This window comes from Halictus rubicundus, chromosome 3 (genome assembly GCF_050948215.1).
Source record: "Halictus rubicundus isolate RS-2024b chromosome 3, iyHalRubi1_principal, whole genome shotgun sequence".
NCBI lineage: Eukaryota > Metazoa > Arthropoda > Insecta > Hymenoptera > Halictidae > Halictus > Halictus rubicundus.
This window is the reverse complement of record NC_135151.1, coordinates 13697609-13723120: the sequence shown is the minus strand read 5'-3', so window position 1 is coordinate 13723120 and position 25512 is coordinate 13697609. Positions and strand designations below refer to the sequence as shown.

At 45.7% G+C, this 25512-nt stretch overlaps 1 protein-coding gene across 6 annotated transcripts in view; it reads left to right on the top strand.

Annotated features, from left to right (window-relative positions):
* The first annotated feature begins 628 nt into the window (after window positions 1-628).
* Window positions 629-25512, top strand: part of Rbp6 (RNA-binding protein 6) — a 1054377-nt gene continuing 1029493 nt past the window's right edge. For 4 of the 6 annotated variants that reach the window (XM_076785457.1, XM_076785454.1, XM_076785456.1 and 1 more), the window contains exons 1-2: window positions 630-1802; window positions 4481-4521. In XM_076785457.1, the coding sequence (XP_076641572.1) occupies window positions 1738-1802; window positions 4481-4521 (106 nt within the window). In that variant the 5' untranslated portion in view covers window positions 630-1737. Of the gene's footprint in view, window positions 1803-4480; window positions 4522-25512 lie in introns of all 6 variants that reach the window. The other 2 variants (XM_076785451.1, XM_076785452.1) reach the window with 2 other exon arrangements.

Here is a 25512-nt window from a genome sequence, read left to right as displayed (position 1 = left end):
GAGGCGGCGACTGGCGAAAATCGCTGACGGGGCTTGTGAAACCGAGCCAGCAGGCGTTTTCCACGGAATCGGTAGGCCCGCGTATCGCCCGCTTCGTCGGATACTCGCGGGTACGGCGGGTCGGTGGACGTCATGACAGCGCGGAGGTTCTCGCGGAAGGAGGCGAGTAAGTCGAGCAAGTAGTGCAGGCGAGCGGGTGGCCGGACTTTTTCGAGAAGGCGAGCGCGAGGCGAGTGAAAAGCGAGCGAGCAGGCGAGCGGGTGAACAGGCGAGCAGGCTGCGGCCGGAGGCGGGTACGCGATCGCGATCTTCCCCTCCACGGTTTGGCCGGCCCGACGGGTAGGGACGGCGCAAGCGCGTCATTCTCCCCCACCCCCAAGCTGACGGATGCGGCGAGCGAGACGGGGCAGGCGGTAACGAGAGAGACCGAGCGAGACCAAGCGGTACGAAGAGAAACGAAGAGGTCCAAGAGCCGTCGGAGGCGGAACGGAGAGGTGGATAGCGTGTTCCCCGCTGACGCCGCCGACACGGCCGCCGCCGCTGCTACCATCGCCGCCGCCGCCGCCGCCACCACCGCTCTTCCCCTCCGTTCGCTGCTCCCTTCTCCCCCGCGGCACCCCTTCCCCTCGCCCCGCGCCCCGAGAGCGCAGTGTCGCGTCGAACCTCTCGCAGAGCGCGTCGCACGTCCGAGTACCGGCCGCCGCCCGTCATCAGTAGTCGCCGTACCGCGCAGCCACGTAACCTCTCACCTTCTCCTTAGTTTTTAGTAGTCAGTAGTAGGGGAGAGTGTGGAGAGAAAGAGGAGAAAGAGAGAGAGAGAGAGCGAGCGAACGAGCGATCGAGCGAGAGAAAGCGGAAGAGGGAAAAAAACACACGCGAGAACACGAAAAGTGAAAGAGGAAGAAGAAGAAGAAGAAGAAGACGAAGAAGGAATCGGAAACACCAGGAAGAGACACACGGGATAAACAACGAGGAAACAGCGAAGAGGAGGTCGAGAAGAAACGACAGTCCTGTCTTTGTGATCTGTAACAGCTTGTCGTACGTTGTACGCCGTACGTCGTCGTCGTCGTCGTCGAACGTCGTCGTCGCCGCCGTCGTCGTCGTCGTTCACCTGGTCTCTTGGTCCGGATAGACACGGGACCAGCGCGAGGGATAATTCGTCGAGTCAGCCGCAAGTGCGATCATCGCGATAACCGTCGTACGTAGCCGTACGCACCACACCGTCCACTGTCGTCGACAATTTCGAAAGCTCGACAAGTGTCGCGCGACAACCAGTGATACCCTCGAGACACCCTCAACACACGTATACACACACAGACCGGTGGACCTGGACGACAGGTGTACGACAGAGATAGAAGAGATCGGATCGCGAAGAACGCGATCGGTAAAACGTAGTAGAACCGCGCGAGCGGAAGTCCGGGTGGCAGTGATCGCGTGAGACCGCGTGTCTGCCGACATCCGCGCACGGGATCGACGAGGATCGAGAGAGTCTCGTGGTTGTTCGTCGTGACGTGCAGTCGAGTCCGCGCGGTCGTTCGCTCAGATCGACAACGAGCGCGGATCTGGAGATAGAGAGGCAGAGTAGAAAGATCTAACAGCGTGAAAGAAACGAGTGGCGGCTATCGGCGAGAAGACCGGCTGCCCGTTACCACTGGCACTGGTGTTATCGTTACTACTAGCAACCCCCGGACACGCGAGAGCGTTGCTACGACAACAAGCCGTGCGCCGCGCGTCGTTATGGAGCCCCAGAACCAGGAAATCGTAGCAAGTGGCTCGCCAGCCGAGGTGCCGAACGATCCAGGGTACGAGACCACCACCAGGATACATCTCCTGATTCCCAACCCCCGCCCCCCGCCCCCCCCAAAAAAACAAAACAAAACAATACAGACTATCCTCTACAACCACCACCACCAACAACGACCAAGATCTCTTCGCGTGCGTGATACCGAGAGAAACGGGATCGGGGAAAAGAATGAGAAAGAGTAATAGAAAACGGAGGAGTATAACGGCGTTTGAAAGTGTGTTGATGATGCCCGCGATCAATCGTCGATCCGGCCTCGTGTTGTTCTCGTCGCCTTGTGTTTTCTGTTGCCCTGCTCCCGTGCCGAGTGTTTGTTCTGTTGCTGCTTCTTATACGGTTCCGATACATCATCCGCCATCGGTGATATAAAACGTTGACCTCCGGGTGGTTCGGTGGTACGCGCGGTCGTTTTGTTATTGCCGCTCGTAAATCGCCCAGGCGACGTCGCCTTCGTCGCCTTCGTCGCCTTCGTCGTCGTCCTCGTCGTGGTCGTCGTCGGGTCCGCGAAACGCATAGTGTTTATGTTTGCCGGAGCGTATGAATATGCGTGCCACGGCGCTCTCCTCGAACCGGTGGCGCCTTCTTTCATCGCTCGTTCACCATCCCCTCGGACCCGATGAAACGCAAGTAGGGAGCCGAAGGGGGATGGTCGGATGAATGGAAAGGAGTTGGAGGGGTGTGCCGCTCGCAGATTGCGGAGGGGGAGAAATGACTTAACACCTTTCGAGTTTGCCGCCAACGTGCCACGAATCATGGCGCACGTAATGGGGGTTGTTGGGGGATGCGTTTGAAAATGGAGCGCGTCGAAGGATACGCACCGCGCGAAACTACGAGCTAAGAATTCCTACGGTGGTCGTCGAGTCCATCTCGTGTTCGACCACGTGGCCCGCCGATGAAAGACGGGGTAGCCATTCGCGTTACGTCCGTCCGATAGAAGTTCCGAGACGTTTCCTCGTTATCTCTGCGACTCCCTCGCGTCGGGGAACGGTTGCCCCGGGTGCATTGGAACCGTATCACCGGGTGACAAGTGTGTAGCGATTCCGTGGAAAGTTGTAGAGCGGTAAAGTTGGTGGTTGGTCGTACGATGTATTTCCCGGTTCGATCGATCGCGTCGCCCGGCGTATGGTCAATGGTTTGTCCTATTAATTCTCCTGAACCTATCAACGGGGGGTATAGCGCGCGCGGTAGCCTACTCCAGTTCTTCGTATCATGAAGACCTAAAGAGGGAAGAGGAGAGATGAGGCGCGGTGGGAGGGGGTGGGAGGACAGAGAAACAGGAATGCGTGGGCGAGGGGAATAGGTTATATCGTGCCGCGGAAAATCGATGTTCAAATGCGCCACCATGTGATTACGTCCACGACGCGGGAGCGTTATCTTCGCGGCTATAGCGCTCGACCAGCTACTCCTTGCTCTATCGTAGCAAACGATATCGGTCACAGGTTTCAGGAACGGTGATAAATTATGAAAAGTAGATTGACGTCTGTGAGAAAGGTCGGGAGAATTTTTTTGTAATCGACTCCACTCGATTAATGGACAAACCGGTACGAGAAGTTCACGATAAAGTCTCACGGATCAATCTAGTTTTTCTTCGGTAGATTAAAGATCTCGCCGTCCGTTCGCTTCGATTCATACGTCTATTAACCAGTCGGATGGGTTTGCTACAAAGTTGACATTTACTCGAACTCGCTAATGGCTTTCGCGTGGTTTTTCTCGAGTCGTGCAAGGGGTTGTGAGTGGGGAGGGGGGGGGCGCTATTTGCCTCTTAATCGTTTATAAACATCTGGCGAGGCACTGTCGCGGAATTTGTCTTGTTCGGCAGAGGTTTGCGCCGCTCGTTACTCGCAGGACTAACGAGGAAACATTAATCTTGCCATGCATCCTTAAAGAGCTCTCGCTCGAAGTCAAACGCAGCACACGCGAAGGCGCCAGTATCCAAAATGCATTTGCATTACGGCCACGGCCTGTCTCTCCGCTGTCACGAACACGCGAAAGTCAAGCCGCGCGCGTAAAAGCTTTTATGATACCAATGACGATGGTACTTCTCGTAAACTGGCTAATAACTGCGATCCGGTACACAGTAAACCGGGCAAGGACCGGGGCTAACGTTGAACCTAGGGTTGATTCATAGTTCGGGCTGGGAACACGTGACATTTTATATCGTTGCGTCGAGCGAGCGGTTTTATTAAACTCGACGGAATCTCGGGACCCGGGGGCGTCTCGCGATAGGATCGTTTGCGCTCTCGTATTCTTCGACGAAACGCGATTTCTTTTTGTATTTCTCCCTACCGAAGAAGGCACCCACTCCTCTGGTTCGAGGGGAGGACAACGTTTCCATTGTGTTCCGCGCGTGAATATGGTTTGGTTTATTTTCCGCGACGATCGGGAATCGTTACCGGCGTGTTCGGCTACGAGGTTTCCGTTAACCAGGAGAAAGGAAAATCTCGGGCGCACAAAAAAAAAAGCAAAAGAGAAAGAAAGGCTTGATATGAGGCCCGGGAGTTGTTCAGTTGTTGGTTGATGTGTGGTGACACCTGCCGTCAACAAACGGAGACTGCGCAGGGGGTTACGATACCGGAAGTTACCCTCTGCCGGCAGTCTCCCCCCGCACTTCCTTCATCATCTTCTGACGCTGACGCGACCCGATGCCGAACGCTGATGGATTCATCTTTCTTTTTCTAGGAAAATGTTCATCGGTGGTCTATCTTGGCAGACCAGTCCAGGTATGTGATCAATCCCACCTTTAAACAATGGCGCCGCTCTTAATCATACCTTCCGCGAGCGCGCGCAGTCCCCGCGCTGCTTGACGAAAGAGACCGATGTTGCGTCCAGATTTATGAACGCTATTTATTATTCAAACGTCGCCGCGCTTTCGCGTTGGTTCACTTTGAAATTGTTCGAAACCTGAATGGAGGGCCGTATTATTACCACCAGCGAAGCACGCTCGCTCGCCTGGCCACATTAAAACGGTCTAATGCGCATAGGAATTCGCGATCCCGTCGAACACGTGTCCACGGTGTTTATCTTTTTAAAAAGTAAACATCGGCAGACGCGTTTTCGAGGGAGAGCGTTCGCGCGCAATGCCGCTTAAACCTATACCTCGATTTATTATTTACATTCAAACCAGAGTTGCTTTCGTATCAAACCTGAAAGTGCCCGTGTAGAGCTTATCGATCCTCTGCTGATCGGTCTTTGAACTGGGGACCAGTTTTTGCGAGTGTAAACAGACTTGTCGTTTCTGCTAATGAGTCGGGCAATTTTATTTTGCACTAAATTCTCTACGAGGGACCAACGTTGCTAAACCTTATTTGTCAATTAATGCGATGACTGCCGGAACTACCCTCTTGAAAAGTCACACAACAATCAAACTAATTTAATTATACATTCCTAGACGACTAAACTATCATTCGAAATTGACTAAAAACACGAAAACAATTGAAAGAACAAGACATATGAAATGTAAAATTTATATGCAGAATTGAACTTATTAATTGAATAATTTCGCCATTAGTACGAAATATTAATTATCCAGTTTAATGTGGGTAATAAGACTGAAGGGCTATATTTAGCGCTCCTGTAGACCTTGTAAATTCTAGAAACCTTAACGAAATTCGGCGTACTCCATCGCAACGAAAATTGCTTGTTAGTGGAAGAATTGTGTCAGCGACGAACGACCGACATAGCGGCGAACGTGTTAATCTTTATTTACCGAGATGCATTAAAGCCTTTATTTGGCAGTCTCCGGCGGACTGGGAGATACTTTGTGCGATAATTATACAGCGTTTAAATTTCGGAGCGGCCCACCTTTCGCGTGTACTCCACCGTGAAATTACCGTTTCGTTATAAAAGGCATAAAGAGCGGGTAGACAGGTAGCGTAGTTTCGGGTAAAATTACAAGAATGTATTCAAGGCGAGTAATACCTTGTTTCGTTCGGTTCTTGCGAAAAGAGAACGTGCGTGGCCAACGAGGCAGTGATGAGAAGGTGCAAATTCGGGGCGTTCCTTTCGTCGAGCTCGCTCGGCCGCTCGCGTGTTCGAGCGTTCGAGTTAGCAGTCCTTTTATCTTCGTTAAGAGACTCGTGCCGGACCGAAAGAGAAAGAGGAGAGAGAGAGAGAGAAGAGAGAAAGAGAGAAAAAAGAAAAAATCGCTTGACGAGAGGCTGGAACGCGGAACGATAATCGTGCCGCGGCGAAATGGCCACAAGACGTCACGCGCGTCTTTGAGACCGGCGTTGCAGAAAAAATGGGCCTGCATAAAGCGTGCTCGTATTGACCGTGATAAGATTAACGGGAATAATTGATAGTGTGACCTGCAGCTCTATCGCGCGCCGCGGCGCGGCGTTTTGAGAGTAGCTTGACGGGCTCGCGTGCCAACGTTTCGATTATTTCTCATTAGCGGTCGGAAAAATGCCGCTACATTGTGCTCCGCGTCGAGATAATATCCAAGCCTCGAAAATAGAATAGAGCCACGAAAATTGCATTTCTCCCTCAGAACGATCGCATCGATATTCGGTCGAACGGAATAATATCGGATACGCCACGGGTCGAGGAAATGGTACTCCATTACGCTAGAAATTAGTCGGACGAAAATAGTTCTGGTGTGTGCCGAGAAAAAAGAGAGAGAGAGAGAGAGACAGAGAAAGATAAGATTGAGCGTTCGAGGAGTGAAAATTCTAGGTGGATCGCTATCTCATTGTCAAAGTTCAAGAGGTCGGACTGGTAGTCAGCCTAACACAGTGCATAGTGCATTTACCGAACCAGTTCACGTAGAAGCTATTCCATTGAATCTTTAATTCTGCGACCGGTCCGGTCTAGATATTAATAAATCATCCAACGATCGCGCAGAAGTGATTTCCATGAACGGTCGACTAACCTCGAGGCGGAATTAATGATGCAATGTTTCACCGATCCACGCGTTTCCCGATCGGCTTCAATTAGAGGGTCTCTCTCCTCGTTTCTCTCACACGCTCCCTCTATCTCTCCGTTTCTCTCCCTGAATTATTCAATTACAGGAAGGAATGTCCGGCCGTCGCGTCGTAACGCGGGATCCGTCGGAACAATGCATGCTAAATTACACGGCGTTTAATTAACCAGTCGAACGCAGTCGAAAGCAACGCGGCCGCGTTCTGTTTCTTCGGCTCTGTGTTGCTTTTATTTCGTTATTGGGCTCTCGCTTTCACGGTATCGCAGGCGGGGGGGGGGGGGGCGAACTTTTCCGTTTTTCCCGCGGAACCTTCGCCGGTTTGCGCGACCCGCTCGGTTTCCCTCGAAAGGGAAAGGGAAAAGGTGGCCGGCTAAGGAGAAGCGGCACGATTAAACCGGACGATCACACGAACAAAGCCATTTATGCGTGAACCGAATGAAAATAATCGCCGGCACGGTGCAAGAGCCCGTGGAGACCACGTGGCAACGCGCCGAGAAACGATCGTCTCGTACTCGGGAACCGATAATTGCTTCCGCGGAATTTTCGTAGCAGGTACGTACATTTTCGCGTTATCTAATCAGGACAAGAGCCGCGTGACAGGCTCCCGAGAACACGCAGGTGCGAAAGAGACCGAGAACGGATCCATTCCATTGTGCTCGATTCGGCGAACGCACCGGCGGCGGCGGCGCAACCCGGTATCGCGTATGAAATCGTTTACGCGGCTGATACGATGTCGCGAAAGTTCCGCGTTAGACATTGACCTCACCTCCGATGCGATAACTGGCTGCCAGGAGTCGGGAATTAATCTGCGAAATCGTGTGTCGATATATCGCGAATTCGCCGGTGGGTTCCTCTTGGAACCGGAACTACGCTGTGCAGAACAATCTTTGAAATTCAACATCAATATTCAATTCACGATACGTATTTAGGGACGTTGCTGCACAGCACTAACTTTGACGAATGTTTAAAAATTTATTTTTCGTGGTCAGATTATTGGATACACTCCGACTTTCGTTCATTATTGCTTACTTTATAGAATGCGAAGTGAGCTATGAAAGTTGTGAAAAAGTCTAAAATCTCGCCTACAGAGACATTAAAAAAGGAACAGACAATTGGGTTGTTCATTCCTGGAAGATTAATCATATATATACTAAGCCTTGAGAATTAACAATATTCTTGAGGATATACATATAGTGGGTGAACAATATAGTACAAGTCAGAATTATTAGTTGTGCGGAGATTCGCATTTAAGATGCAATGTAAGGTCAAGTACTAGATCTTCGACATGGAAATTGATTAGGTATGTTCGGTTTCATTGAACATGTGTGTATATGTTATAATGTACACGTATGATGTACGTCATAGTCGATTTCGAAATGTTCTTCTCCTTTTAAAGATGATGATTGATATTAAACATTAACCAAAATTTGTCTTCTACCTTTTTGCCCAGCCACCAGAAGCATATTCTCATGTAGTAATTTTTCATTGTCACTCTTGAAATAGATAACTTTGTAGAACATTCTACACACAATGGTACGACATATTTTGAATACTTTGTGGTGGATAATCTCGAGAAGATCCTCTGTCTAAAATTGTCGAAAAATTGAGCAAAAAGGAGAATAGTATTTATAGAAAGCGTCTCAAGAGAGCAATGGCTCATTTCTAGCATCGTCGGACGAGGCACGGGACTTTTTGTCACTTCGAAGCAACAGTTTATTCTCGAAATTTTTTCGCTGGAACACAGCGCTCTAAAATGATTCGCGGATATAAAGAAATTGCACGGAGGCGTCCTGAATACGCACTGAAAAGTCATTCGCGAGGGAAGGAAGCGAAAAAAGTGTAACGGTGCGAGAGAGTCTATTTCAGCGTTTCTTACCTACTCCATAATCTGGAGCACAATGCGTTCGCGCCCGCTCTCGGCCAGGAGAGATAATATTTCGGGAACGGTGTGCTGTCTCTACCCGGATTACGTGTCGTCAGAATAGTTTTCGTAACTCTGCGGTGTCGGTGGCGGGGGAAGCATCTCCTGGAAAAAGAGTAAAGAGGAACAAAGGCGGAGTAGGCTCATTAGCGTTATTTGCCGTCGTTACGTAAGCCTTGCAACTTGGTCTCGCTTCGGTCTCCCCTCCCCCAACTCCTTCTTTCCCTCTTTCTCGCTCGCTGCTCTTTTGTTTTCGTATTGTCAGTCGTCCCTGCGAGTCGATTCCACGCGACCGACGAGAGGACTCGACAAGAAGATCCGGCCGTTTCCGTTTTTCGCGTGCCACGTGTCCACCGTGCTCGTCTCATTAGGGTCACTGGGAACGATCGTCGCTCGCAATAGCATTTACGCGCGGATCTCGTCGACGTAGGGATCGACGACGTAAGGAAAACTTCGCGACGCGCAGCGCAACTCATCTAGCGGTTCGCGCTTGTGCGTTCATTTCTGCGCGAAAACAATTTCGCTAAGATACCACGTGCTTAGACCTTGCAGACGTTCGTAACGGCACCGAATGATTTGCAGCGAGAAACTTGAAAATTGGACAGCACAGTAATGACGACTATCTTTTTACTTAGAAATGAGCAACATGCAGTGGACCTTCGTATCACGCGATCAAAAAGTTGTTTAATGGAGACACCCACGTGTCTTCCGTGGTACTATAGTTTTCGTTTTTTTTTTTAAGCAATTCTTTGTACATTCACTGAGCATTTCCTCTCACAGAAGTTACGCACATGTATACAGTCTTTCTTAAACAATCATTCGATCCCGTTGTACGGGAGTCTACTGTAGGTACATCACTATTTTCAATGTAATTAGTAGACTGCAGATTTTATGCATTTATGCCAAGAGTAAGTACGCGCAATTTAAAACAGTAAAAGCGGTTAAAGAATGTACATGTACTGTTCTATTATTTCCAGCTTATTACAATTATTAAGAAAAGAAATAATTGTCTGTATGGCTTCTATAGCTTCAGATTAACACGGACAATTTTTATTTTGGACAAAAATTCGCAGTCTAGTAAATAAGATTGTTTCAAATTAGTACGGATCAAGGAAGCACATTTTAAATAAACCACGTATGATAATAGGCAGTTGTTGGGACCAAAAATTGAACAAAAATTCGAAATGCAAACGATGGAGTGTATGAACACTTTTTGACCGTGCGTGCTGTATTAGAGAACTGTTTCGCATGGGACTCGATGGATCGGCGAGCGGGAAAACGAGGCTGGACCTCGTCTGAAGGTAGAAGTGGCCGGACGGCGGCCGTGCCGAATTATCGGTGGACAATAATCGATCGATGACCGTTCGCGCTCTATTTCCGCTGGTTAGCGTTCCTTTCATCGACGACGCTCAGCGAGAAAGCGTGTCTGAAGTAGAAAAAGCGGAGCAGTCGTCCGGCCGTTGCACGACGCGGCGCGGCGCGGCGCGGTGCAGCGTGGCGCGCACCGTCTCGTCGTAAACCGTCTCGTGTTTTGCGGTACCGTTCCGCAGAGGTTCATAGGTACAAAGGTGCAGTGTGTTCCGTGGCGAACCGTGGGAAACCGGCACCGCGCGATTCCTCTATCCGTCCATCTTGTAACACGCGCGCGTAAAAACTTACTTTTAGAACAGTATATCGAAATAATCGTAGTCGCCTAGGCGATCTCGACCGGAGCTCGTTAATTCGACGCCTTGCTCCGGCTAAATAGAATTTCTGAGGATGTTCGCACCTTGCCATGATACTCTGCACTATAGCGGAGAACCCGTAGTACAGTTGCGAACAATAGTGGCGGGGCTCGTTCCTTTTATTCGAAATCTGTTTCACAATACTTTCCTACTCTGTGTACAGTGGATTCAGGACCAGTGTCTCTTTTGGCCCAATTAGGCGAAGAGGACTAAGGCTGTTCGATTAGGTTCTGTTCTTAGTACCTTGCTCCAAAGAAATATTTGTCCCGATTAAACGATGGCTCGAATAAACGGAATCCCCTGTATTCAGAAACTGCAATGTTGTATTCGCAATACTGTATAACAGAGTACTGTAATCTTTTCAGAATTTTTTAATTACAGAAACCATAATTTCAATTGTGAGTTGTGGAAGCGGAGCAAAGAATGCGGCGTTTCTCGAAACCCGCAAAGAGAGGAAGTCAGTTATTTCTTTCAAGACTGTACGCTGTTCAAATGTTTGAGTGCTGGTGTTAACGAGGGAGAGATTTGTAGATGCTGTTATCGCGAAGTTAGATACAGAATACCAATACGTGCTACGTCTTCTTTCAACTTGTCTCTTCATCACGGACGTTTATCCTCATTTATGCGTACACAATTTCCAACCTACTTTAACCTCTCCTATTTACATACCGAGTTTAGTAAACACCACTTGTCTGACAACTTTCCTCGAAATTCTTCATTCGACACTCAAGGAAGTTTCCAAGTTGTCATCGATACATAGAAATCCGTTCCAGTAAATTACCTGTATTCCTCCTTTCGTCTCTTTCATACAAAAATTCGTTCCATCGAATCAATCTTCACGCTACGTTCATTCCACTAAGTCTTTCTCTCGGTACTATACTTGATGCGAACGAAACGCGGTGAATCGCATGCTACACGATCCTCTGTGATTTCATTAATTACGGGGCTGACGTCTAAGTGAAAGATTACGTATAAATAATTCAACGTTGAACGGAGGATCAGTATGTATCAGATGTGCAGGTGTTCAGCAACGTTTCGACTCTTTTCCCACCGAATTCTCGCGGAGTGTTCCGGCTCAAACATACTAACAGGGGAGGTCGAAAAACCATCATGACTCGTTGTTCGTTTTTCTTTAGGCCACGTCCTCGTTAAGATCGAGAGAGTGGAAAAGCTCGCGTCGCGACACGTCCAGCCTCGACGCAACGACTCGGAGCGGACGGTGTGCGCAACGACCGTGTGATTTAGGGCTTGCAAGGCGTCTGCTTCGCCGATCACAAGCCAGTGCAAAGTTTCGCCAGCCCTAGCACAGTGTCGCATTGCGAGCTGCATAATCCTGCGTGCGGGAACCTAATGCGGAATCGCTGGTTCCGGCAGAGAAGTCACCGGCACGTTACGCAATACCTGCCGCAGCATCTCGATCGTTCCGTTATACTGCACGCCCACGCGATAGTTTCGCTTTCGCGAGTACTCTCTAGCTTCTGTAATTAACACTGGGCTGCCCCGGTAATTTTTAGCGACGGGAAAACGCAAAGTTCTCAGATTAATCCGGAACCAGACCTATGCTTTCCGTTAACCACTTTTATTGATGAAATTCAGAAATTAATTCACTCTCAATATTCTATATATAGGGTGTTCATTTGAAAATTTTCCGGCCGAATATCTCGAAATGTATGAGAGATATTAAAAAAGTGTAAAACACGCGTCCAAGGATTTCCAAGGACAACAGGGATAAGATTATTAATTGATTACGTTGGATCCAATAAGAGGATTCAATCAGATTAAAATCACTGACAGTTTGTAAGAGTCAAATTGATGGTGATTCGACATCTTTAATTTTGGTTCGGAGCAGGAATGTTTGTGAGAAGAGAGGGAGCCGTTGAAGATTGAGCTGAGAAAAATCTATTTTCTGATTTGCTTTACATCACTACAATTTATAGTTTGTCTATGTGAAATTAAAAATTTTTGTTTGTTGCTCGGTCGGTACGACAGATTATCAAGCTCCCGGTGACTTGATTGTGTGTTCACATCGATGAATTTCTGGGAACAGCTTGAGGGAAGTGTTGACTCAGCTCCTGAGGTTATTATAGAGCTCCAGAGCAATTTGGAAGAGCAGCATTCATATGTGGGTACACAGCACAATAGCTGTTACACTTTCGAGATTAAAACTCGTGGGAGTCTACTCTCAAGTGGACACAGGTGTCAGAGCTATTAACAGGAGTAATTCTCGAGAATGATTCTTGTCTGCATGTACACATAGCATTACGCTTGCGTGGGTATTGAACACGTATAACGCGTGACTCGCCCGCATAGAGACGATTAATTATTTTGCTTATGAAACGATTGATCTCTGTCGGCGATGATACTTGACTGTGTTTTTGTGAACGGAGATCGTTGAAAGATATTATTAGGCGAGTAATAAATTAAAATGCGCGCTCCATTAAGTGGGAAACGGTAATTGCTTTGACGTTCGAATTCTTTGAACGGCGTTGAGCGTCAATTAACTCGCAAAATGAATCTGGAGAAGTTTAGATCGATTTCTTTGGGGAAACTTCGTTCCCGACATTTCAGTTAAATTGAGCTTGCAACTTTCCGAGGTACGAAAGATTTAAGGGAGCAGTTCGAGCAATAATGCATTGAGACTACCTATTTCGCTTGCTCGTAAATATTTGCATAGCGAAAGAAGCTTAGAGCTTGGTCGATGACTTCAGAGTTGCAATATTTTCTTTCGAAAGAAGAAGCTTTTCTCTGCCCTGAACCAACACAGATCCATCTTGATAGAACTCAATTAACATCTTCATTGAGTAAAGTCTAATTAATGTTACTACCGGTTGCATCGTAAACGTGGATTAAAGATCAGTTAAAGGTGAGCAAAAACTTTCCGCGCGTTAAAACGCGAGTCAGCAGGTTTCGTTATATTATCGGAGGCAATAAGGAACAAGTTAAAAGCCGTTTGAACAGTAACGCAACCTCAATACCGGGTAGGAATCAGGTATGAATTCGTGGGTGAAAGGTCAATCTCTGAATGCACGGTTAAACCTGAGGCAGAAGAGGTTTCTCTTTCGGGGACTCGGCCTTGCAGCCATTCCGTTCTCAAAGGACCACGTCTTTGTCGAGTGGTCGTATCCTCCGGTCTCAGGCGCAAGAGATCGACTCACGTTCCACCCGAAATCCAATCACCGGGCTCCGTTCATTTATGTTTGATTCGGGCGTCGACGGCGAGGGAGCGGGGGAGGCCCGATTGTAACTGCAGACATTTCTAACTACGCGTGGTGTTTGCCAATCCAATCAGATATTCGCAGTACGTATCAATGTACACATTACACGTAATGCGATTTCAAAATGCGGTTCGCTCTACAAAGATTGATTACGTATTAATCATTCGCATTGCCGGCAGCGGCGTTGCGCGCCGCATCGTCAGCCTCTGTTCCGCGTAATCTGCAATTCAGGAGATTCATCAAAAACTGGTTGAGAAATCGCAGGGAAAACCCGTCCTTTATGCATTTCAAAAAAACTCGTACAATGATCTAATTCTTTGCGAACGAGCACGCGAACAATAAGCACAATTCTCGTCGTACCGGACACATAAGATTTCCGTGAACTATATCAAATTATACGTATTCATATAGAATAATTTTTTCTTCAAACTTTGCTTTTGCATACGAAACTTTCACCAACGTACTCGAGACACTATTCCGATTAAAATGAGACCAAACACGACACAATTTGGATCGTACTTGCCTGCTCATTTCACGACACAGAAGAACCTTGATTATCCGTACTTAATTAGCGGAACTTGGCTATTCGGAAAACAGAACAGTTATGTAGATACACTGATGAGTTATATAGATTGAATCTTCACTGACTAATTCAATAAATCGTGTAGTATACGGATCATTTTAGATTCACTGCTTAGAATGGAATATTCATGTATCATAGGTTCGGATAATCGAGATTCTATTCAATCGGGTATTAAACGAACAAATATGTTCCGAATTATGGCATGTTTGGTATCATTTTCATCAGAAAAATGTCACGAATGTATTGGTAAAAGTTTCATAAAAATTTTCACAATTGTTTCGTTACTATTCATTTGTCTTCACTCCTCACACGTGTAAAATCATTTAAAGTGATTAATAAAACGCTAATGTGCAGCACATTACGCGTACAGCAGATTTTGCATAAGATCCTCGCCCCAGCGTATACCGTCGACTTTCCATTTGCTTCATTCTCAAGAACCAGATCCCCTAATTATTTCGAGCTGGAAAATTGCGGACACGGAGACCTTGAGTTTCCATTCAGCCGAGATTAGTCTCGGGAGGTATCGCGCCGGTGACAGGCGAAGGATTAAGGATAATTTCGTTCGTCGCCGGTGTTCGGTGTAGGTATTTTCCAAACGCCGGATCCTCTAATTATTTCGCGGAACGTTAGACGCGTCTCGCATATTCATGAGAGCCCGAAAATTCCTCGACTGTCCCCGGAATGACGGGAAACGCGAACTTTCTTCTTTTTCCAGAACGTTCTGCGGTCTTCGACGCGGCATTTAAACCGCCAATCTGGCGCAGTCACGCTCCCAGGCAATTAGAATTTTTCAGCTGGCAGTTCTTAGCGCCTTGTATCCAGACTTATCGCCGGGCCGAGCCATAATCTCGCCGTTCGCGATTTTATCGCGTATAGGGCGGCCGTGTGCGCCTCCACATGCACACAACACGTCACAGTTTAACGCGAGCACGTGCTACGAACCTGCAAGGATATCCGAGAGGTTTACGCCATGTTTTTTTTTCTTCTCTCTGTCCTGCGCTTTTGCGTTTGCACTTTGTTTACCGTCCCGCGGAGATTACGCCACGGCCGGTACTTTAATCCGGCGCGTTCTACGTCGCGTTTCTGCCATACTCGAGTCCCCTTTCCGACGCTATTCTCGCAGAACGCTGCGATGAATTTCCTTGGTACGCTCTCTGAATGTTGACGGAGTCGCAACATCGCAAGACCGATTAAAAATTGTGCACACGCGCTGCACCACCCCGTTGGCGAATGTTTTCATCGGTCCTTTTATGGATAATTTAGAAATAATTTAGCCTATCAAGTATGTATTCTAGATTATACCTATAATTAGACTGCGGGTGTTTATGCAAGTAAAATATGTCAGAATATGCAACAAATATGCAAGATATGAACGAAATATACAGCACATAAACGAAACGTAGTATAATTTATATTGCCATTTGAATTACAATAAATTACCATGGTTTTTTCAAGATTATCAACTGTGAATTGATGACGTTCATCAGTTAATATTAATTTGTATGTCAAAAAAGACCGTTCGACATCGCAAGATGTAAGAGGGGCAGATATCAATTTTTATTCCTCCTGCGCACAGCTGTGTTTGCAAGCTGCGTTAATTGTGATTTACTTTCACATTTAATCTTGATATCAAAGTATAGAATATGTTGGATTAACAAATTCCTGCCTAAATTAAATGAAATAATTACCAAATACACCTTTGAAGAGATATCAACCGCTTTATCGCTTTATTTACAATAAATGCCTTCTGCATTATTAACAAAGTTGTTATCAGCTATCATGGCGATCCAGTTATTCAGTATTGTACGCCTAGAAGATTTTGCTGCGTATTCACTTTTATAATGTCCACTATAAACTTTATTGTGGGAACATTACTGATGTTGTCACTTCAATTGTTTCGAATCATGCCGTGTATGATGTATGTATGTATGTGATCTAGATGTTAAATCATTGATATTTGTCAATGATAGGTTATTACGATACTTGTTGGTGTTATCCTGTAAGAGGTCGATCATAAATAAAACGTATTTTTTACGATGTACATTTATTACATATGCACGGAATATGCATTATATTTGTGCATACGTCATTAAAATAAAATATGTAAGACATATGTATAATTTATATTCTGAATAATGACCAATTTTTCACTTTATTAAGAACCAAGACTCCGTAGATTCGCGATAAAGTAGAGTGACCACGTTACCGACAAAAATAGGCGAAAAATGGTTTTACGTGCCTCAACTCTTCGTCCTTATATGAGAATATTTTTTGCTGGGAAAGTACTCATTCGAAAGAGGAAGGTTCAATCTAGCGCGCGCTGGTCATGAGATGACGAGATTATGCAGATGTTTGCTAATACAAGCGTTAGAAGTAGGCCAAAAATTGACGATGTGCATGCAGAGGAATCCAAGCATTTTTATGACATTGGATGAGTTTTCTGGATGAAATCGAGAGCAGCGCGCGATAGAAAATATCTCCAGCTACAAATTGAGCTATATTTTGTCTTGATTCTCTGCGAAATAAAGCCAAAAACTTGGAGCACGTTTCGGGGCGTCAGAATTCATGATATCGATAATAAAGAGCAAAAAATGTGACAAGTGTAGTCACAGACTTGAGACCCGTCGGATCAAGACCAAGACGGATCCTAAGTCAGTGGCTGAAGGCTGTGGACGAAAATTTTACATCAGTCACCGACCTGCTGACTCTGCAAAAGTCACATGACTACCCTTGGCTTTTAATTGGTTTCTATGAAATGGACGATGAGAGAGCGTTCGTGGAAAGTTGATGTAAAGTTTTGTGCTAATATTGGGTACCGAGGCAGAAGTAATGTATCGCGTGGCGTCGATTTCACAGATCGTTATGTTTCTTGATACCCTCGCGGTTACGCGGGGATAGTTTGTAGTGTTTTCGAGAGGGTTGGTTTCCGACACCGATGACTCTTCAGTCTGACACGATTTCGAGCGCGCTGGAAACCATCGGACCTTTTTGGATCGGAATTACTGCGGTCCGCGTTTGAGGGTTTCGATTCGCCGGGGAATTGAGTGGCCGAAAGCTCGATTACTTCCTTCCTGTCATCGACAATTTTTCGAGTTTTATTATAGTTGCTAATTACGATCGACGCGATAATTGCTGCACGATCAATCTCTAATTTTCTAGAGTTTCGATTCGGTTTGCCACGTTGTCACAGAGTATCTTTTTACTGTTTTTTTTTTACGCGTGCCGTGCAGTCATTGTACGATAACCTGGTTCTCCCGAAGACACGTGGTCATTAAAGGCCGACGCTGCGTCTCGAAATTCCGAGTCATTCAAATGGTTGCTTGGCAGTTTGGTACGGTTCCAGGTATTGTCGAAACATTGTGGTACAACGGTTAGAGCTTACAAGCGTGCATCACTTTGCACCTAACTTTCGTCGCCTCCCGCGTCTGTTAACGACAATATTACGGTCCCACCATGAAAAACAGCAACACGCGACAGCGCAGCCGATTCAAATTACTTCCCTGGCGTATTCTTGGACAGGCTCCGTATTGTTCCCGCGACTTCTTGTTAGCATGGTTTATGGTCTCCTCGGACGTGTATTAAATTCTTTTTGCGGTGATTTAAGTCGGCCCGTCAGCAGTGTTCTGACATTCGTGTCGGAAATAACACTGTTGACAAGACAGCCCCTTTGTTGAACACTTGCGAACCCGTTTTTCGCGTGTGAACCCGTGGCACACGAAAGCCAAACATCGTCTTTCTCGTTCCGATAGCTACACATATCCTCTGTCGATTCACTCTGAACATTCGCACGTATTTCGAAATCTGTGATTTGAGAACACGATATAAATCTAATCTACACTTTGAATTGTACTGTACCGAGTCTGCGAAAATCTGTATGTATTTTGAAATTTGTAATTTGACGAAATCCTATCTACACTTTTCCGAAAATTTCATCCTCGAACTGTACCGAAACGATCTCAAATGGTATTTCCTGTACGGAATTAATTGTAAAAACTGGCACGTATTTCGACATTTGTCATTTGAGAACTCGGTCAAACTATACTTTCCCACAAATTTCATCTCTGGACTGTACAGTGGTGACACAGAAGCAGAACATACACTTATAAGATCGAGCATATTGGCGTTTTCGAATTTCTAAAATTCCGTCTCTTCTAATTTTGATGAAAGTCAGTTGAGAAATTCGAGAAACGCTTTTAAGCCGTCGGTTTCGCTGCCAGATCCGCTGGTCGCTCAAAGGGAAAAAATAATAAACTCGGAGCGTCTCGAACTGAGAACGACGAGCCACGGTCAAGAACTTTACGAGCCTCGACGGGAGGAAAAACATAATCGCGGACAAACAGAACCAGCCTCTGACGTTTTTCCGACTTCGTCGTCGTCTTCGTCGTCGTCTTCGTTGTCGTCGTCGTCGTCGTCGTCGTGGTCTCGTCCTCGCGTCTGATGCAATCGAGCGCAACAGACTCTCCTCGACTCTCTCGCTATTTTTAAACGTAATTGCAACCGGCCGTTTTAATGGGCGAGCGGGTATACAGAGAGAGATGGAGCGAACGCAACGGACGAGAACGGAGGTACGGTGAGAATTTGTCGGTGTGTCTTTTAGGATGTAGCGACGTTAACGAGCGATCCCGAATCGCGGAAATTTTCGCCGACGTGCGGCCTCTTCTAGAGATCCGCGCACTGTAACCGGAAGTGTTTGCTCGGAGAATGCTTTTAGCGTGATCCTCGTTCACGATCCGATCCCGACGCGAGTTTTAAGGCCACTTTTACCGTACGCTCCTCCCCCCGACGTTGTGCACAGCCATTTTTGTTATTGAGCGGGTGTTCTAATGCAGCAACTCCACAAAATCAGTCTTTTGAGAATATATCAAAAGTACACAAATGTACTCTCAGAATTGTATAGTCGTATTCGAGATAATAACGACGTTTCAGTTTTTTTAACACTAGGTTCGCGGAGCACTAAGTGTGACTATTTTACGTTAGTTTATAAAAATAACAGGAATGCATCTATCAAAATTTTTAACCACCTTTCTAATAATGTATACAGAAAGAAAGAAATTTGTTGAATTAACAATCTCAAGAATCGTGAATTAAATGTATTCGAATTCGTCATTTTGGTGGGTCTCGTAAACCACGTAGTGTTAATCATTGCCATGATATTTTACAAAATACCGTACCAATCGAGCAATTTAAATTCGTCGTAAACTAAGCCAATTAGATACCATAAACGTGTTGAAGGAAACGAATTTCACACTGATTAAGATTCGCGTGCTATTTAATAGGTACCGCTTAACGTGTCTGTTCGTGACCTACCTTTTCTACTTCCTGCACATACGAACGCACGCATGCAAAAACTGGGTTTCATCGAAAAGAAAGCTACGTCTGAAACAAATTTATGGCACATTTATGATTCATGGTTCCATATAGAATCATTTTATCGTCCATAGTTACACCATAAATCCCGTGTACTCGTTTCTTATGGAATGCCAAATAAGGAAAGTAGCGTATTTATATAAATATTTACACTATTTATGACTGATAAATAGCTAGAAGTCTGTCTCGAAAGATTAATAATTAACACTTTGGCTGCTGGAGAGCTATTAACACTTTATTTACAGGGAATCTAATAATAGGCTGGCGAGTAACTGTGCTACATCATAAAGACGCTCTGAAATCATCTTTCAAACAATAATGTGTGATGATTGTGTAGTTTACGATCACTTAACATTAACGTTGCTAATAAAATAGCTAAAATAGATGTTTAACTCAGAACCATACATGTTTGGCATGTAATACGTTAATAAACGATTTAACGAATACGATGTCGAAAAGGAGCTCAACCATCCCGAAGCAAATGATCGAACTATGTCGACGGAGAAGCTGAATTGATCGACGACGAAAATTGACGTTGCCCCTCAGGAATGTATCAAGAACTTCTCGGCGGTTAATTATCGGCGTTTGCGGGGCCATTAAGTAATTGTCGGTAGGTAAAGTGTTAATTGCGCGTGGCGGGGGTCCGTGGACGCGACATTAACGAGAGAGCGTGGCTCGATCGCCGTTTAGATAACCGGCTTTGCCGAAGTCAACGGGAGCAAGTGAATAGATCATTCTCCATGAAAATATACTCCACCTATTCCAAGAAATGGCAGAAATAACTCGCACGTGGTTAACGAGCGGACTACTGTGTTACGTCCAAAGATCGTGATAATAAGCCGCTGGAATGAAACGAGGTCCGGTTCGCCATAGGGTTTCGTCGTCCCGTGGCCACTCTTAAACTAACGCCAATTAGTACGGCGGTGTACTGCAGAGTATACTATAAATAGTCCGTTAGGTAGGTCTGGGTTGAGTTGGGTAAGCGTTAAGTTGCGTATTAACGGCCTGCTAATGACGCGACGCGCTGCGAAGAGGACGCGCGAGGAGGAGAAGATAGTTGTTGCGAGCGAACGTGCGAGCGAGCCAGTCGAATTTTATTTTCATTCTGCGACCCGTTCCCGAGATATCGAACACGATCCCGAAACCGGGCTCTCCGGTGAACCCATAAAACACGCGGTTCGGTTGTCACGAGGCCAATTCAATTTTCGGTGTGCATAAACTGGGATAAATGTCGCGGATCTCTTGGATCGCCGCGGTGTCCGCGGATCGAGGGTATTTAACACTAGGCTGTCCCAGCTTTTTTTTATTTTTTATTACTGTTGCTTAACAACGAAAATATTGTATTTTATGAAGGGTCAGGATAGATAAAGTTATGACTGATCAGACCGTTCAAATGAAACGAAGTCTAATATTGCAATACCTAATACCGCCCTTTTAAAAAATTCCCCAAAATTAGCCTGGTCATCAGAGCGTTCTAGAGACCTTAATCCGACAGCATGGGAATCGGATGATCGCCAACGAATCTTGTTGTAGAATATACAGGGGGGTCCGGTTGTCCCATCGCTGCCGCTGAATGTTCGATCGGGGTCGATCTTTAATTCGGTTACGTCACGTTATCTAAGAGCGATAACCTTAAAAGTTGAACGGTCGCTAAAGGCTGGGGCCGTGCTTCTTTTCAGAGCCGACGGTTCCGGGCACGGAGCTGAATAAAAAGAGCTAAATGGCAGGCTGTCGGACGGTGAGGAGGGTACAGCACCATAGCAAAGCAGACGACGGCCAGCAGCGGGGGAGCTAACCGTGGTAGAAAAGGAGAAAGAGGGACTTGATCGGTCAGCTGACTCGTGCCAGCCCGTCCTTGTCCCTCTTCCTGCTTCCTCGTTCATCCGAAAGCCGCTAAAGGGGGCCTTAATTACGCAACTAGGTCGAAAGGGGCGTCTAATTTATTTCCAGCGACATAGGTGACTGCTTGCAGGCCTCTTCGCGACAGCTCGCTTGTTAGCGCCGGCAGTATTTGTTAACATAAAGGGAGGTCAATGACTCTCGTGTCATCGTTTGGGTTTGCATTTCCACCGTCACGTTTTTCCCTCCCACGCACGCGCCTCCATTATTTTTCTTCGTTCACTTTTTTTCGCTGCTTCTTCTTCCTCTTCTTCTACAGTGTCTCTCATGTTTTTTGCGAAGTTGGCTAATCACTGGAATTAGTTGTAACCGGATACGTGGTGGTTGATCGCTTTTGCGGTTGGTATTATTCGATGCGCGAACACATTGTTTCACCCTTATTTACCCCATTTTCCTTTATCGGTCAACCACGTAATCGCTGATTGTTCTGGCTGGTGTAGGCTTTTTTACCGTGTTATTTACGCGGTGTAATATAATTAGGTATTCAAGATAGTCGTACGCGATAGCGGGGCGAACGTTGCGAGCCAGCGACAAAGGTTTGATACAAATTCGGGCCACCCTAATGAACCTTTCTTTATCAGGTTTTGATATACGACCCGGATTAAATTCTGTTAGAACCCCGAGCATAGAGTATCTTCTGCTGAAAAGATCTTTTCTATATTGCACATACTTTTGCTAGCGTTCGAATATTTTCTAAATATATGTGACGTCGGTGATATGTTAATAAAAATTGGGTGTCGGTCATCGTGATACTTTATTAGTAGTACGGAAGTCGGTACTCCAAAAGGGATTTTTCTTCCTTATCAAACTTTGTTTATTTGTGTTTTACACTAAATATGCACTGACTTTTTTGCTACGCTATTGGCACGCGATGTTATTTTTAGTGGCACGCGAAATATGTTGAAAAAATGTTACTGAACAGGATATGCACAGCGCATACTTACATACATGCTGTATTACGTGGCTCATTTGCAAATTAATGTATAACTGTACTCTTGCTTAGCTACTGTGTTCCGTGATAAAATTGAATCGAATCAGAATTTACCATTAATTAGCCGGAACTGTGTCTGACAGTAGCACATGGTTGTGTAGACCTTATAGAAATTTGAATCTTAATCTAATTAAAGCTTTAATAATCATCTTCTCCAGTTATCTGTTTGAAGAATAGTTCAACAAACAGGAAGTTCTTTCTCTTGTTACTAACGAGTAAAACAGTTACTAACGACGTGAAACACTATTGGCTTTTACTGAAAATTTTCACGCGATAAAATTTAAGGTGCACATAATTTCAAATGCATTTATAAGTTCGTGTCGATCAGCATTATTTGAACAAATAACAATTGTTTTCAGGTTCCGGTAGTGCTTCCTCGCAAACATCCAAAAACATTACAAAATGTTCGGATATCTATAATCTCTTGCACATTCCCATTTCGCTTGAAATACGAACGCTGCCAGCGACATCACTCACTTTCCTTTGTCGCCTGTCAAGCTCTCGTCTCGCGTCATTGAACAAACATCACCGATCTCTCGATATCGCTCTAACTTTACCTGCAATCTACCTCGGGTGTCGATGTGAATATATCCGTCGTCAGTTACGTTCGAGTTATCTATTCGACCGGTTCTTCAAGAGAAATGTTTTTCGGCCCCCCTGACGTGGAACAATTTTGCAATTTAAGTGGTCAGAATTATGATGCTATTAATTTCGGTTTTATCGCAGCGCGATGTCGGACGCGCGAATAAAAGAGCGAACGATTGGCGTTTATTGTTTTACTGGTCGCGGAGAAAGCGATTTCACCTCGAAAATAACTCTTCTTCTTTGTTACAAAGTAACCGGGCAAACACCGGCACCTGAGAATTATTCGGGTCACGCTCGCGTACCGCAATAGTAAATTTACATCACAATAGTTTTGGAATTCTTTCGTACAGTGGCCGAGGCACACGAAATTTTGCTGATGACTCAAAGGTGTAAGCCTTATAGGGGTGTACAGGAAGAATTCTAAGAGTTTGGTATAGGAAAAAATGTCATAATCATGCAGCCATCATAGACGACTGTAACATTTTATATTACATCAAGTAATCATGAATTTGTGTGCTGTTTCTAGGCTACGTCGTTATTAAAGTGTACATGCACACACTGTATCCGTTGAAAATAATCTTATTCAACATCGTCTGACTCCATTGTAACGTCTGGACAATACACGTAACATTATAAATACTGGAATTGAAAGAACTGTAAAACAAAGAAATTCTTTGATGCAAAGAGGCAGTGAAAAAATAAAATGTTACGGTGAACTCTCTCAATCAACTAAAATAAAACATACAAGGTGTACGACTTCTCTTTTACACAGATGATTTAAAAAGAGTTTAAAACACTTTCCCCAGCACCAGAAGCTCTTTTCTGGAAAAGAGAAACGCAAAAGTTGTTAAATCGTAGAGAGAAGATAATAGAAACTAGGAAACTTGTTTTAATGAAGCATTGTATAATCCACTTCGCGTATCATTTATCTATTACAGACATTACTATTGTAAGTAAAAATGGTCCTTTTTGACAATTATTCGTGTTTAACGCTGCTTTAACTCCTCGACTCCACTGAAATAAGAGAACATGTAGGAATCGTTAATTTCTTTTTCAATTTCACACTGCATAAATTTGAAATAAATTAAAAAATTCGAGACCCATTTGGAAGAGGAAAAGAGAGACTGCGAAACGATATGAAAAGCATGCATAATAGAAAATTGAATGTATATGCAGAAACCAACGTATTCGTTACTTACGTGTTCATCTCATCTATAACATTTGCACGAGTACCCATAAAACATCCACCATTTCCTGTATACCTAGAAGAAAATTACACGAACGCGTGTACATTCCGAACGATTCAAGAACGTCACATCTCGAAGGATGCAAGGACATTACGCGCACTCCCTAATTACACGGTCACAAAACGATATCTCGGTAGCGTCCACTCGGCAACACGGCGCGCGTCTCATTAATCTCCTTCCGGGCGGTAAATACGGATACATAATTCTCCGTAATTCGGCCTCTGTTGCTCGAAGGCCGCATTCACGTTAATTAGAAAATTCTCAATGCTCGCACAAGTGTCGCGTTTGTATGGGGGCCATTGAAACGTCTGGAGCCCTTCAATCTGATCCCGCGCGTGCCCGTACGCGCGTTCTCCTGCTCTCATGCCTTCAATCTCGAGAGCAGTACCCCCCCTCCCCCTATGCCCGAGGCGAGAACCGGGGGAGAGGGGGAGAGGGATATAATAACTCTTCGTCGCTGACCCACATCCGTAAATTGTCAGATTTCGAGAAGACACACGCCCGACATCGGGTTCACGTTTTCGCGGTGAGGCAAGGCGAGGCGAGCACACGTTTCCGCGTGTCCCCGCGTATCTTGTCCGAACGATGGAATTCGCGCGGCTCTGAATATGCATGCGGGAGCCCAGTCATTCGCACGGCTGATGAACACTCTTATCCGGGTGCATCTCATTCTCCCATGCCGCGGGGCTCGAACAAGGCCCGCGTTGTGCCAATACGGAATGCACGTATGCCCAAGAATCTCGTAAGCGGCGAGCGCCCGCTGGCCTTATCGGCCGAACCGATGTCGCGATACACTTGCATCGTTCTACCCCCCCCCCCCCATTCCTCACCTCCCTCCCCCATGTAACTGATAACGCCGACCCTGGCCGCATATAGGAAACGTTTTGTCCAGCCCCGGAAGTTTTTCGTCACGTGACCGCCCGGAATAAAATTGTAAATCCGTGGAGCGCTACGGCTCCAAATTTCTTCTATCCTGAAAATTCACCCACGTTGCTCTTCCTTTTCTAAACGCATCCTTCTCCTGATTTTGATAATGTTATATGGTTAGTCTTCGACAATGCATTTCGAAAAATGTTTTCACGGTTATTGTACGCAGAGTACAGTAAGATAAGCCATTTAAGCACGCTTGTTACAACTAGGTTAATTACAATTGTTCAAAAATACCACTATCTCGGACTTTTCCATTCAGCCGAATACTTAGTTGCGACAAGAAAAAATTATCTCCGACTAATGGAAGTTTTTCTGGTTAACGAGACAT